This window comes from Nerophis ophidion, linkage group LG28, assembly GCF_033978795.1.
Source record: "Nerophis ophidion isolate RoL-2023_Sa linkage group LG28, RoL_Noph_v1.0, whole genome shotgun sequence".
Classification (NCBI taxonomy): Eukaryota; Metazoa; Chordata; class Actinopteri; order Syngnathiformes; family Syngnathidae; genus Nerophis; species Nerophis ophidion.
The window spans coordinates 26,951,114-26,968,762 of record NC_084638.1 but is presented as its reverse complement, the minus strand read 5'-3'; the positions used below and the strand labels follow the sequence as shown (position 1 = coordinate 26,968,762).

At 37.5% G+C, this 17,649-nt stretch overlaps 1 protein-coding gene across 1 annotated transcript in view; it reads left to right on the top strand.

Annotated features, from left to right (window-relative positions):
• Positions 1 to 17,341, top strand: part of LOC133545643 (zinc finger protein OZF-like) — a 50,915-nt gene extending 33,574 nt beyond the window's left edge. Inside the window, exon 3 of the mRNA XM_061891408.1 lies at positions 15,658 to 17,341. Within this exon, the coding sequence (XP_061747392.1) occupies positions 15,658 to 16,892 (1,235 nt within the window). The 3' untranslated portion in view covers positions 16,893 to 17,341. The remainder of the gene's footprint in view (positions 1 to 15,657) is intronic.
• Positions 17,342 to 17,649: the final 308 nt, after the last annotated feature.

Here is a 17,649-nt window from a genome sequence, read left to right as displayed (position 1 = left end):
GTTTAGGTCATGTGACCATACACCATATATATCTTTAGGTCATGTGACCATACACCATATATATGTTTAGGTCATGTGACCATACAGCATATATATCTTTAGGCCATGTGACCATACACCATATATATCTTTAGGCCATGTGACCATACACCATATATATGTTTAGGTCATGTGACCATACACCATATATATCTTTAGGCCATGTGACCATACACCATATATATGTTTAGGTCATGTGACCATACACCATATATATGTTTAGGCCATGTGACCATACACTATATATATGTTTAGGTCATGTGACCATACACCATATATATCTTTAGGTCATGTGACCATACACCATATATATCTTTAGGTCATGTGACCATACACCATATATATGTTTAGGTCATGTGACCATACACCATATATATCTTTAGGCCATGTGACCATACACCATATATATGTTTAGGTCATGTGACCATACACCATATATATGTTTAGGCCATGTGACCATACACTATATATATGTTTAGGTCATGTGACCATACACCATATATATGTTTAGGCCATGTGACCATACACCATATATATGTTTAGGCCATGTGACCATACACCATATATATGTTTAGGTCATGTGACCATACAGCATATATATCTTTAGGCCATGTGACCATACACCATATATATCTTTAGGTCATGTGACCATACACCATATATATGTTTAGGTCATGTGACCATATCCCATATATATGTTCAGGCCATGTGACCATACACCATATATATGTTTAGGTCATGTGACCATACACCATATATATGTTTAGGCCATGTGACCATACACCATATATATGTTTAGGTCATGTGACCATACACCATATATATGTTTAGGCCATGTGACCATACACCATATATATGTTTAGGTCATGTGACCATACACCATATATATCTTTAGGTCATGTGACCATACACCATATATATGTTCAGGCCATGTGACCATACACCATATATATGTTTAGGTCATGTGACCATACACCATGTATATGTTTAGGTCATGTGACCATACACCATATATATGTTTAGGCCATGTGACCATACACCATATATATGTTTAGGTCATGTGACCATACACCATATATATCTTTAGGTCATGTGACCATACACCATATATATGTTTAGGTCATGTGACCATACACCATATATATGTTTAGGCCATGTGACCATACACCATATATATGTTTAGGTCATGTGACCATACACCATATATATCTTTAGGTCATGTGACCATACACCATATATATGTTTAGGTCATGTGACCATACAGCATATATATCTTTAGGCCATGTGACCATACACCATATATATCTTTAGGCCATGTGACCATACACCATATATATGTTTAGGTCATGTGACCATACACCATATATATCTTTAGGCCATGTGACCATACACCATATATATGTTTAGGTCATGTGACCATACACCATATATATGTTTAGGCCATGTGACCATACACTATATATATGTTTAGGTCATGTGACCATACACCATATATATCTTTAGGTCATGTGACCATACACCATATATATCTTTAGGTCATGTGACCATACACCATATATATGTTTAGGTCATGTGACCATACACCATATATATCTTTAGGCCATGTGACCATACACCATATATATGTTTAGGTCATGTGACCATACACCATATATATGTTTAGGCCATGTGACCATACACTATATATATGTTTAGGTCATGTGACCATACACCATATATATCTTTAGGTCATGTGACCATACACCATATATATCTTTAGGTCATGTGACCATACAGCATATATATCTTTAGGCCATGTGACCATACACCATATATATCTTTAGGTCATGTGACCATACACCATATATATGTTTAGGTCATGTGACCATATCCCATATATATGTTCAGGCCATGTGACCATACACCATATATATGTTTAGGTCATGTGACCATACACCATATATATGTTTAGGCCATGTGACCATACACCATATATATGTTTAGGTCATGTGACCATACACCATATATATGTTTAGGCCATGTGACCATACACCATATATATGTTTAGGTCATGTGACCATACACCATATATATCTTTAGGTCATGTGACCATACACCATATATATGTTCAGGCCATGTGACCATACACCATATATATGTTTAGGTCATGTGACCATACACCATGTATATGTTTAGGTCATGTGACCATACACCATATATATGTTTAGGCCATGTGACCATACACCATATATATGTTTAGGTCATGTGACCATACACCATATATATCTTTAGGTCATGTGACCATACACCATATATATGTTTAGGTCATGTGACCATACACCATATATATGTTTAGGCCATGTGACCATACACCATATATATGTTTAGGTCATGTGACCATACACCATATATATCTTTAGGTCATGTGACCATACACCATATATATGTTTAGGTCATGTGACCATACAGCATATATATCTTTAGGCCATGTGACCATACACCATATATATCTTTAGGCCATGTGACCATACACCATATATATGTTTAGGTCATGTGACCATACACCATATATATCTTTAGGTCATGTGACCATACAGCATATATATCTTTAGGCCATGTGACCATACACCATGTATATCTTTAAGTCATGTGACCATACACCATATATATCTTTAGGCCATGTGACCATACACCATATATATGTTTAGGTCATGTGACCATACACCATATATATCTTTAGGTCATGTGACCATACAGCATATATATCTTTAGGCCATGTGACCATACACCATATATATCTTTAGGCCATGTGACCATACACCATATATATATTTAGGTCATGTGACCATACACTATATATATGTTTAGGCCATGTGATCATACACCATATATATCTTTAGGTCATGTGACCATACACTATATATATCTTTAGGCCATGTGACCATACACCATATATATCTTTAGGTCATGTGACCATACACCATATATATCTTTAGGCCATGTGACCATACACCATGTATATCTTTAGGTCATGTGACCATACACCATATATATCTTTAGGCCATGTGACCATACACCATATATATCTTTAGGCCATGTGACCATACACCATGTATATCTTTAGGTCATGTGACCATACACCATATATATCTTTAGGCCATGTGACCATACACCATATATATGTTTAGGTCATGTGACCATACACCATATATATCTTTAGGCCATGTGACCATACACCATATATATCTTTAGGTCATGTGACCATACACCATATAAATGTTTAGGTCATGTGACCATACACCATTTATATCTTTAGGTCATGTGACCATACACCATATATATGTTTAGGTCATGTGACCATACACCATATATATGTTTAGGTCATGTGACCATACACCATATATATCTTTAGGTCATGTGACCATACACCATATATATGTTTAGGTCATGTGACCATACACCATATATATCTTTAGGTCATTTGACCATACACCATATATATGTTCAGGCCATGTGACCATACACCATATATATGTTTAGGTCATGTGACCATACACCATATATATCTTTAGGCCATGTGACCATACACCATATATATCTTTAGGTCATGTGACCATACACCATATAAATGTTTAGGTCATGTGACCATACACCATATATATGTTTAGGTCATGTGACCATACACCATATATATGTTTAGGTCATGTGACCATACACCATATATATGTTTAGGTCATGTGACCATACACCATATATATGTTTAGGTCATGTGACCATACACCATATATATGTTTAGGCCATGTGACCATACACCATATATATCTTTAGGTCATGTGACCATACACCATATATATGTTTAGGTCATGTGACCATACACCATATATATCTTTAGGTCATGTGACCATACAGCATATATATGTTTAGGCCATGTGACCATACACCATATATATCTTTAGGTCATGTGACCATACACCATATATATGTTTAGGTCATGTGACCATACACCATATATATGTTTAGGTCATGTGACCATACACCATATATATGTTTAGGCCATGTGACCATACACCATATATATCTTTAGGTCATGTGACCATACACCATATATATGTTTAGGTCATGTGACCATACACCATATATATCTTTAGGTCATGTGACCATACACCATATATATGTTTAGGCCATGTGACCATACACCATATATATCTTTAGGTCATGTGACCATACACCATATATATCTTTAGGTCATGTGACCATACACCATATATATGTTTAGGTCATGTGACCATACAGCATATATATGTTTAGGTCATGTGACCATACAGCATATATATCTTTAGGTCATGTGACCATACACCATATATATGTTTAGGTCATGTGACCATACACCATATATATCTTTAGGCCATGTGACCATACACCATATATATGTTTAGGTCATGTGACCATACACCATATATATGTTTAGGTCATGTGACCATACACCATATATATGTTTAGGTCATGTGACCATACACCATATATATGTTTAGGCCATGTGACCATACACCATATATATGTTTAGGTCATGTGACCATACACCATATATATGTTTAGGTCATGTGACCATACACCATATATATCTTTAGGTCATGTGACCATACACCATATATTTGGATATTTTGCCTCAGCCTTGAATGAACACTTGATGCATATAATGCCAGCAGTATGATGATTCTATGTCTCTACATTCAAACATTCTTCTTCATACTACATTCATATGGCCGCCGTGTAGGCACGCTGCTCGCTTTGGGGCTCTCGGGCTATACATGAGGTAGGACAACATTAAGTAACTATTATTTAATCTACTCTGCCAAAATACAAAAGAAAGGCGTGGAAAGCATCGACGCACTTTTTGTCATGCCTCTCCCAAAGAAGATGGAGAATGACATAGAGGAAATACGCCAGTCACTAAACTTCATGTCAGGGGACCTGGCTAGCATCTCCCAGCAGCTAAGCAAGCTAACGGAGCTTGTAGATTAAGGGAGAAAACTCAAAGAAATAATTGGACAAAAAGACAAGACAATAAGTGATCTTGAAAGGAGAGTTGAAAACTTGGAGCAGTACACAAGGATGGAAGATGTCATCATCACACGACTAAACATCAGACCGCGCTCATATGCCCGAGCTGCTGCGGCGGGCAGGAATGTTGGAGAGGACGCAGAGACAGAGGATCTGCAAACTTTAGGAGACCAAGTCTTGCACTTTTTGAAAGGAAAAGACATACACGTGGATGCAAACAACATCTCAGCGTGTCATACGCTGCCACGCAGAGACAAAGCAAAGCCTGCAGTCTTTGTGCGCTTTGTAAACCCCAGACACAAAACGGAATTACTGAGACAAGGAAGAAAGTTGAAGGGATCTTAAGGGTGTATGTCAACCAGCATCTGACCAAGAAAATATCAGATATAGTACAGGGAGCACGGATCCTGAGGAAAAACAACAAGATTGGAGCCACATGGACAAGAAACCGCAAGGTTTTCATTCAGCTGAATGGATCTAGACCGGAGCAAGGTAAAGTGATACTGGTGAGAGAACTTGAAGACCTTGAACAGTTCAGATGATACTGGTGAGAGAACTTGAAGACCTTGAACAGTTCAGATGATACTGGTGAGAGAACTTGAAGACCTTGAACAGTTCAGATGATACTGGTGAGAGAACTTGAAGACCTTGAACAGTTCAGATGATACTGGTGAGAGAACTTGAAGACCTTGAACAGTTCAGATGATACTGGTGACAGAACTTGAAGACCTTGAACAGTTCAGATGATACTGGTGAAAGAACTTGAAGACCTTGAACAGTTCAGATGATACTGGTGAGAGAACTTGAAGACCTTGAACAGTTCAGATGATACTGGTGACAGAACTTGAAGACCTTGAACAGTTCAGATGATACTGGTGACAGAACTTGAAGACCTTGAACAGTTCAGATGATACTGGTGACAGAACTTGAAGACCTTGAACAGTTCAGATGATACTGCTGAGAGAACTTGAAGACCTTGAACAGTTCAGATGATACTGGTGAGAGAACTTGAAGACCTTGAACAGTTCAGATGATACTGGTGACAGAACTTGAAGACCTTGAACAGTTCAGATGATACTGCTGAGAGAACTTGAAGACCTTGAACAGTTCAGATGATACTGGTGAGAGAACTTGAAGACCTTGAACAGTTCAGATGATACTGGTGACAGAACTTGAAGACCTTGAACAGTTCAGATGATACTGGTGACAGAACTTGAAGACCTTGAACAGTTCAGATGATGTCCATTGTTCCATTTTTTTTCCCACAGTTACAATTGCACTCTTGTCGAGCTCATTTTTTAAACGTTCCATTTTTTATGAGGACAGCTACAGTGAGATTTTTGATGAGATTATTTTTGGAATGCTCAGACTATTTTTGTTCTTTTTAACTTTTTCTTACCTTGGATCATAAAGAACTCAACACCACGTATAAACACTAAACTAATATCAAATACACACTTGTTTTCTCCTCGACTGCTTTGGGATGCTCAAAATACAGTAAAAGTATTGTCTGGGCGTGTGTGTGTGTGTGTGTGTGTGTGTGTGTGTGTGTGTGTGTGTGTGTGTGTGTGTGTGTGTGTGTGTGTGTGTGTGTGTGTGTGTGTGTGTGTGTGTGTGTGTGTGTGTGTGTGTGTGTGTGTGTGTGTGTGTGTGTGTGTGTGTGTGTGTGTGTGTGTGTGTGTGTGTGTGTGTGTGTGTGTGTGTGTGTGTGTGTGTGTGTGTGTGTGTGTGTGTGTGTGTGTGTGTGTGTGTGTGTGTGTGTGTGTGTGTGTGTGTGTGTGTGTGTGTGTGTGTGTGTGTGCGTGCGTGCGTGCGTGCGTGCGTGCGTGCGTGCGTGCGTGCGTGCGTGTGTGTGTGTGTCAGTGCAAGTGTTTCAGTGGAGGTGGATACAAATGTTTTATCTGTACAAAGAATAAAGAAAAAACTAAAGTATAATGGAAATTGAATTAAAAAATATCTTAACCAATGTTGGTGATAAGGAATTAGATAGTAGAAGTACTGATGACAATAATAATAATAGTAATGAAGTGTATAATAATTCTAATCACATCCAACTAGACTTCAATGACAATATCAATTACAACTGTAAGTCCAATGAGTTTGGCAGTGACATAGATCCGGATTGTAATCTTTACAATGATGTTACCAGAAACTGTGAGTACTACACAGATGAACAATTTAAATGTGTGAATGTGGACAAATCGTTTACCATAATACATTTTGATTGCCGAAGCTTATATAAAAGTTATGAAAATATTAGAGAATATCTGAGCCAGTTCAAAAAATGCAGTGTTGTTGCAGTTTTTAGAGACTTGGCTCAATGAGAACAAGTGTTGTGAAATGAGATTGGAAGGTTATGAATTATTCACCACAAATAGAGTTGGAAAAAGGGGAGGAGGAGTAGCACTTTTTGTGAATCGAGATTTGAACCGTTGGAAGATTGACAGCAAATCAACTGCTAAAGCTGGAGTATTTGAATGTATAACTGTAGAAATTGAAGTAGAAAAATCCAATAAATATATGTCAGTTGTGTTTATAGAACGCCTGGATCATGTCTAGACACATTCAATCAAAAATGGGATGATATGTTTAGTAAATCAAAAAAGATCCATATTGTGTGCGGTGTTATAAAATCTGTTATAAAACAACAGATTTTATAACAGGATTGTACAGTAATAATTTCTTTCCCCTTATAACAAAACCAACCCGAATAACCGTAGATTTGCCACACTGATCGATAACATTTTCACCAATCGTCCGGAGAATCAAATAACAGCAGGACTACTACCAAGTGACATAAGTGATCATCTACCTGTATTCAGCATTTTACACAATTTCTTTGATAAGAGAGAGAGCAAAAAAGCAGTTCAATATAGATTTGTTAGACATCAAACACACAAAACTATGGCAGCATTCTAGTCTGAGTTATGTGTCCAAGACTGGAGGGAGGTTTATACCTCCACAGACCCAGATGAGGCATATGAAACTTTTCTTAATATTTTCATAAAACTGTACGATAAGCACTGTCCAATTAAAAAACATGTCATTAAAGACAGCATCGTTATGGACAAACCGTGGATCACAAGAGGAATATTGAAGTCTTTAAAAAAGAAAAATGATCTTTACAGAAGACATTTAAAGTACAGAACCAAAGAGACTGAACACAAATGTACACAAATAAGTTAACACAAGTAATAAAGCACAGCAAACGAACATATTACTGTAACCTATTAGAACAACATCAAAATAGCATCCAGGGTACGTGGAAAGTTTGGAATGGTATCATAAAAAAAAAAAAATACATGACACATAAGCAACATCCTAGCTATTTTATAGAAAATAATCAAACTATAAATGACCCTAAAGAAATAACGGATGCTTTTAACACCTTCTTTGTAAATGTTGGACCTAATTTAGCAAATAAAATTGTACAACCTGAAAACAGTGCAAAATTTAATGAAAAAAACATTCAAAACAATTTAGAATCGTTTTTTATTTCCCCCGTTCATGAAAGTGAAATCCCAACAATTGTACATTCTCAGAAGAACAAGAAGTCAACAGACTGCTGTGACTTGGACTTTTCTCTGATCAAGGAAATTGTTGGTTTTATAGTTGTTGTGGTGGATTGGCCCGAAGCTTAAACTGCAAACAAAGTGGTTTTAGTACAAAAGTTGTATTTACCCATATTCAAAAGTACAAGTTGGATTGAACTGCAGACAGCATCCTCCGAAAGATTCAGAATCAAGCAAAATCATATCAAATATTGGTCTCCTGGCCTTTTATGTTTCCCTCATGTGTCAAGGCCTCGTTCTTTTGCAACTACTGGCTCCAAAACAACCGTGGATCCCTTAGTCATAAAAAAACAGTCATAACATTTCTTAGAATGGTCAGAGCCACCACAAACTCAACTTTCCCCCACACATGCTCCTTTGGTTCTGAATAGGAAAAAAAAAGAAAAGAGCAGACCTCTTAAAGCTTTTTGACAGATTTTCTTTTAGGACTTCAACAGACAGAAAATATGGGATAAAAGACAGACATTCCACGACACTGTTCCCGTCACTTATATTTGCAATATTTCTTTCATAAAAAGTGTCTTCCCAAAGAAAATGAAAACGGCAAAAGTCATTCCCATCTTCAAAAGTGGAGATAAGCATCAGTTCACCAACTATAGGCCTATTTCTTTACTCTCATAATTTTCAAAAGTCCTTGAAAAATTATTTGTGTCAAGATTAAACAGTTTTATTGATAAGCATCACTTGCTAAATGAACACCAATACGGTTTCCGATCTAATAGGTCCACTTCCATGGCAGTGATGGAACTAGTTGAGGAGGTAAGCACTGAAATTGATAAGAGGGACTTTGCTGTTGCTGTTTTTATTGACCTGAGCAAGGCCTTTGACAGCATCCATCACACATTACTTTTAAACAAGATGCAGAGACAGCATCCATCACACATTACTTTTAAACAAAATGCAGAGACAGCATCCATCACACATTACTTTTAAACAAGATGCAGAGACAGCATCCATCACACATTACTTTTAAACAAAATGCAGAGACAGCATCCATCACACATTACTTTTAAACAAAATGCACAGACAGCATCCATCACACATTACTTTTAAACAAGATGCAGAGACAGCATCCATCACACATTACTTTTAAACAAAATGCAGAGACAGCATCCATCACACATTACTTTTAAACAAAATGCACAGACAGCATCTATCAAACATTACTTTTAAACAAAATGCAGAGACAGCATCCATCACACATTACTTTTAAACAAGATGCAGAGACAGCATCCATCACACATTACTTTTAAACAAAATGCAGAGACAGCATCCATCACACATTACTTTTAAACAAAATGCACAGACAGCATCCATCACACATTACTTTTAAACAAGATGCAGAGACAGCATCCATCACACATTACTTTTAAACAAAATGCAGAGACAGCATCCATCACACATTACTTTTAAACAAAATGCACAGACAGCATCTATCAAACATTACTTTTAAACAAGATGCAGAGACAGCATCCATCACACATTACTTTTAATGAAAATGCAGAGACAGCATTCATCACACATTACTTTTAAACAAAATGCAGAGACAGCATCCATCACACATTACTTTTAAACAAAATGCACAGACAGCATCCATCAAACATTACTTTTAAACAAGATGCAGAGACAGCATCCATCACACATTACTTTTAAACAAAATGCAGAGACAGCATCCATCACACATTACTTTTAAACAAAATGCAGACAGCATCCATCACACATTACTTTTAATGAAAATGCAGGGACAGCATCCATCACACATTACTTTTAAACAAAATGCAGAGACAGCATCCATCACACATTACTTTTAAACAAAATGCAGAGACAGCATCCATCACACATTACTTTTAAACAAAATGCAGAGACAGCATCCATCACACATTACTTTTAAACAAAATGCAGAGACAGCATCCATCACACATTACTTTTAAACAAAATGCAGAGACAGCATCCATCACACATTACTTTTAAACAAAATGCAGAGACAGCATCCATCACACATTACTTTTAAACAAAATGCAGAGACAGCATCCATCACACATTACTTTTAAACAAGATGCAGAGACAGCATCCATCACACATTACTTTTAAACAAGATGCAGAGACAGAATCCATCACACATTACTTTTAAACAAGATGCAGAGACAGCATCCATCACACATTACTTTTAAACAAAATGCAGAGACAGCATCCATCACACATTACTTTTAAACAAAATGCAGAGACAGCATCCATCAAACATTACTTTTAAACAAGATGCAGAGACAGCATCCATCACACATTACTTTTAATGAAAATGCAGAGACAGCATTCATCACACATTACTTTAAAACAAAATGCAGAGGTATGATGTCAGAGGTCTTGCTCATGATTGGTTGAACAGTTATCCTGGTGGCAGAGAGCAGAATGTGCATATGAATAATGTATATTCAGATAAAAAGATCATAACACAAGGAGTACCCCAAGGTTCTGTACTGGGACCAAAATTGTTTTTACTGTGTATTAGTGATATGTGTACAATCTTTAAAAAACTCAACTGTATTCTTTTTGCTGATGATACAAGTCTGTACTGTTCTGGGCAAGACCTTGACCAACTCCTAGAGACTGTAGAGCTTGAACTCCACATACTGAAGCAATGGTTTGATGCCAATAAACTATCAATCAACCTAAATAAAACTAAATATATCATTTTTGGAAATAGTAAAAATAACATTCAGCGTCATATAAGAATTGACGATATGGAGATAGAAAGGGTGTATTCAATAAAATTTTTGGGAATCTATATAGATGATACATTCAATTGGAAACTGTACATAAATATACTTAAGACAAAGATGGCAAAAAATATTGCTATGTTACATAAAATTAAAAACTCTGTAAATCAAAAGGCTCTTAACATGTTATATCATTCTTTCATACACCCGTATCTTAATTATTGTTTTGAAATCTGGGGTAACAATTACAAATCAAACATCAACTCTATATTCTTACTTCAAAAGAAAGCGATTAGAATTGTAAATTATGCAAATTATCAGGACCATACCAATGCTCTGTTCATTCAATTAAAAACATTAAAACTGCACCATCTTGTTGACCTCAATACTACTATTGTGGCTTTCAAAGCTCATAACCACATGCTGCCCGGGTGTCCACAGGAGAGGTTCAAACCCAGAGAGAGTCGCTAAGACCTCAGAGGTTCAGCTGTCTTTCAGAAAGCTAAAATAAGAACAAGTAGATGTGTTTCTGTTCGAGGAGTTCAACTGTGGAACAGCTTGGATGATTCCTTCAAATGTTCCACTTCCATTCACACATTTAAAAAACACTTTAAGACCATTGTCTTGAAGAAATATATCACTCTTGAATCAACATTGTAGTACATACTATGATTAATGTTAATTAAAAACTAAATGTGGGATATTAATAATAATGGAAGTATAATTGTTTGTATATTTTGTATATAATTGGTGCAAAGGTTTAATGCGTGTGCAAGGATATTTCAACTGCCTTTACTGTGTATATAATTGAACTATGTTCATGTTGTGTATAATGTGTATTTATAATATGTTGTGCAAAGGACATTTCATAATTTGGGAAGTTCATTTTGTAATTGATATTGTTTATAGAGTTAAGTGCAATAAGTGTTTAACTTCAGCCTAAACCCATTCGGTCTGCAACATTTTCATTTTCAATCTATAAATGTACAACTGTTTGTTTATTTTGTTGACCATTGACCGAAGGACAATAATAGTAAAACTAATATATTCTACTTTTGAACTTTCATGCAGAGAGGGAAATCACAACTAAGTCAATTTAGCAAAACTGTATTTATTAAGCAGTTATTGGCACAGTGGCACAAACATTCATGTCATTTCCAAATCAGAAAATGCAAGCTTGTCAGAGACATTTTAAAACAAGCTGTCAGACAAGGACTTGGACTTGGATTGTTTCTTTGTCGCAAAGGATAGTTGGGAAGAGCCAGACGTGAATGTGAGTACATTATTATTTATTAAACACTATAACTAACAAAAAAAGCAAACAAAGGGCGCTCAGAAGGAGGTACAAACACTTGGCTATGAAAAAACAAAAGACTAGCATAAAGGCTACAAACTACAAACATGAAACAAAAACACTTGCACTGTGGCATGAATAAGAAAACTTACGTGGCGTGGACAAAACGAACAGCATGGTATGGCATGAAGGAGTTGAGGGATATGTGGGTGAAATTGCCAGACTGAACTCTTGGCAACTACAGGTTTAAATAATACCAATGATGATTACCAGCAGGTGTGAAAATAGAGGACAGGGGCGTGACATGACGGGTGAAATTAATAAGTTACTATGGTACCAAAGAAAAAAAGTCCAGGAACAGGAACCGAATGCCCAAAAAATAACCAAACATGACAAAAACGAAACATGATGCATGCATACAACATGATACATCACACATGCATGCATACAACATGATACATCACACACGCATGTATACAACATGATACATCACACACGTATGTATACAACATGATACATCACACATGCATGCATACAACATGATACATCACATATGCATGCATACAACATGATACATCACACACACATGCATACAACATGATACATCACACACACATGTATACAACATGATACATCACACACGTATGTATACAACATGATGCATCACACATGCATGCATACAACATGATACATCACACGTGCATGCATACAACATGATACATCACACATGCATGCATACAACATGATACATCACACATGCAAGTTTTTTTAGCCATCTTTTGTATTGAAGAGGGAATTGCAAACTTCGGGTTGTCAGTGTAGGAAATATAGGTCTAAGTGAGACCTACATAGAGGTTTTTGTTTCATGTGTCTACGACAATCCTACTGGGAGTTAGAGGCAGTTTTGTCTGAGCAGAACACCGCCATCTTAAGACTCTAATGTATTGTGAATGGAGTGCAGCTTTTGTTTTGAAAGGAGGAATAGCAAACATCCTGTTGATTTTAGCTGGGGGTTGTCAGTGTATGAAATATAGGTTTTTGTTTCATGCGGCATAGCTCGGTTGGTAGAGTGGCTGTGCTAGCAACTTGAGGGTTGCAGGTTCGATTCCCGCTTCTGCCATCCTAGTTACTGCCGTTGTGTCCTTGGGCAAGACACTTTACCCACCTGCTCCCAGTGCCACCCACACTGGTTTAAATGTAACTTAGATATTGGGTGTCACTATGTAAAGCGCTTTGAGTCACTTGAGAAAAGCGCTATATAAATATAATTCACTAATGTGTCTACGACATTCCTACTGGGAGTTAGAGGCAGTTTTGTCTGTGTTTTCTTCCTAGGGGGCGCTAGAGCAAATTTTTGGGGATTTAGGGTTTTTTTTTTTTTTTGATTAGATCACAATTTTTGCCAGTCCTAATGTGTGTGTCCAGTTTGGTGAGTTTTGAAGCATGTTAATGTGGTCAAATTACAGCTCAAAGAGGCGGCGGTATAATAAAGAATAATAATAAAACCTTTGAAATTCAGTCCCTAATAATATTCGGTCCCTAATAATAATAAAACGCTAGAAATTCAGTAGGGTCCTCTGTCCCAAAGGGACATCGGTCCCTAAATACTGTGTTTATATATATATATATATATATATATATATATATATATATATATATATTAGGGGTATAATGGTACACAAAAATTTCGGTTCGGTACGTACCGCGGTTTAGAGGTCACGGTTCGGTTCATTTTCGGTACAGTAAAAAAAATATATATATATATATAAATTTTTGGTTGTTTATTTACCAAATTTGTTAACAATGGCATAACATAAATATACACACAAGGTCTATTGCAAGGGTTAAGGTGGTCAACATATATAAAATAAAAACTAAATAAGATATAAGGCTCAGAATGGTTTCTTAACAAAACCTTTCCATACATATAAAGTGCTTTTTTATATTGATTAATTGAGACTTTTATTAGTAGATTGTACAGTACAGTACATATTCCGTACAATTGACCACTAAATGGTAACACCCCAATAAGTTTTTCAACTTGTTTAAGTCGGGGTCCACCTTCATCAACATTAAACTGCCTCAAGTTGTTGCTCGGATTAAATAAAATGACACAACTTTTATTCTACATATAAAAAGTGAAACATTAAACAGTTTCAAGTCAACTCAGCCTCAGATTAACTTTTCTTTCACCTTTAATCTGTGACAGCATGTGACGTCAGTGAGTGTGTGGGTGAGGGAGCGGTAGGTGAGTGCGGGAGTGGCTAATGTTTTGTTGGATTGGCTATGTGCAAGACCTCAACAAAGCCACGATTTGCAACTAATCACCGGACTCTTCATTTACCCTGGAGTCCGGAGCTGTGGAGACCCACTGCCGGGTAGAGTAAAGGGTGTTGCCCCCGAGAATACATCAGCCCTGGAGGAGTGTCTCCCCCTGCGCTCCTCGACTACGGTCTGGGAGCCGGAAGCAGGAAAGGTGCAACGCATGTTTGACGTGTTGTCAGAAGCAGCCGCTGAACAATATCAGCAAACCTCCGTCCTCCATTGTTGTATCGCGCAGCCAAAGTGTTCCCAAACGGGAGATCTTAACGAGGCAGGAGGCTCTTCCAGCTCTGGCTTTTACATGTTGTCCTAGCCCGGTCGCTGCTAGCATGTGTACTCGTTCGGTACACCTCCAGACCGAACCGAAACCCCCGTACCGAAACGGTTCAATACAAATACACGTACCATTATACCCCTAGTATGTATACAGTATATATATGTATATATATATATACATGCTGTTAAATGTAGCCTTGATGTGGCAAGCTACTTTTGCAGTGTAGCGTGCTTCAATTCTCTGGGGATAGCTTAGCTGCATTTAAATGAGAGTAACTTGTAGCTTAGCTTACTACATTGTCCAGGTAGCTTGCCCATCACTGTCTATTTACACTACCTCACACGTCAATAGTTTGAATACTACAAACTCCAATAGAGTAAGACCTCATTTGTTCTGCAGACGTCCAGCGGGTGTCAGCGGGGAGTCACCAAGAGGAGTGGCACACCAGTGTGGGACAAAAGGAGCTACAGACCCCCTCCCACATTAAAGAGGAGCAGCTTCATGATGAAGATGAAGCTCAGTCCTTACAGCTTCATCACAGTCAAAGTGAGGAGAACAGAGGGGCGGAGCTTGTAAGTCAACACATGACAGAAGCTGATGGAGAGCATTGTGAAGATATAAAGTCGGAACCAGACAGCATCTTTGCTCCACTGTCAGACATGGACCACATGATGTCAGACTCCTCTGACCACAGTGACCACATCCAAAAACCTTTGGAGAGGAAAAATGACTCTAAAGAGGATACGAGACATCACACTAACAACAAACACTTTGACTGCTCTGAATGTGGGAAGTCATTTCGACTGAAGAGTAATTTTACAAGACACATGACAACACATAATGGGGAGAAACCTTTTACTTGCTCTGTTTGTAAGAAGAGTTTCTCCAGAAAGCAGAGCATGACCAGACACATGAGAACACACACTGGAGAGAAACCTTTTGCTTGCTCAGCTTGCGCTAAAAGATTCATCACTAAGAAGGAACTTATATTGCACATGAGAACACACACAGGTGAGAAACCTTTTACTTGCTCCGTTTGTAAGAAGAGTTTCTCCAGAAAGGAACGCATGACCAGACACATGAGAACACACACTGGAGAAAAACCTTTCGCTTGCTCAGCTTGCGCTAAAAGATTCAGCTCTAAGAATGACATGATATTGCACATGAGAACACACACAGGTGAGAAACCTTTTACTTGCTCTGTTTGTAAGAACAGTTTCTCCAGAAAGATTAACATGACCACACACATGAGAACGCACACTGGAGAGAAACCTTTTGCTTGCTCAGCTTGTGTTAAAAGATTCAACAGTAAGAAGGAAATGATATTGCACATTAGAACACACACAGGTGAGAAACCTTTTACTTGCTCTGTTTGTAAAAAGAGTTTCTCCAGAAAGCTTAACATGACCAGACACATGAGAACACACACTGGAGAGAAACCTTTTGCTTGCTCAGCTTGTGCTAAAAGATTCAACAGTAAGAAGGAAGTGATATTGCACATGAGAACACACACAGGTGAGAAACCTTTTACTTGCTCTGTTTGTAAGAAGAGTTTCTCCAGAAAGCAACACATGACCAGACACATGAGAACACACACTGGAGAGAAAAATCTTGCTTGTTCAGTGCAAGAATAATAATGTATAAGCGTGTATATTATCACACTAACTTTAGTATGCTTAAAGTCTGATGCTTTCGTTATTAGTTATTGTGCTCAAGTTAGACTTTTCTAATTGTGCAAGGACAAAAACTTCTTGTCTGAGGGGTGGCCTCAGCCGCAGATGTTATCTTTGTTTTAGCCTGCTCACAGCCAAGGACTTGAGGGACCTCAACGATAAGATGACAACACGCAGACGAAGTAGAGACAAGGCGAAATCACATGGGCCCCCAGCACATTCCTTCACGTATTGTGCGTCTTGGACCTGCTTTGCATGATATGTGACCACTCCTTTTAGATGCGGCCTCAGTGATGTTGACTGTGGAACTCCAAAATAAATAGAGGGATGCGGGACCTGAACCTTAGAGCGTAGGGCGAGACTGTGACTAAGTGTGCAGCTCCATGCATACTCCTCATGAACTAAATTGATCTCTGTCTCTGCATGATTCCTTGCTTCTTGTCTGATTAATAGATGTCATCAGTGTTTGAACCTGATACCCAGCTTGTGATAAAAGATTCAACACTAAGAATGACATGATATTGCACATGAGAACACACACAGGTGAGAAACCTTTTACTTGCTCTGTTTGTAAGAAGAGATTCTCCAGAAAGGATCGCTGGTTTTTATTACTGCATTTGTACTTATTTCACCTCACATCTTCACTTTTAATCCTAAAGTCTTCTTTTAATGTATTGTTGTAGGCTTCTAAGATTTGTGTTTCTGGTGTGTGTGAAGT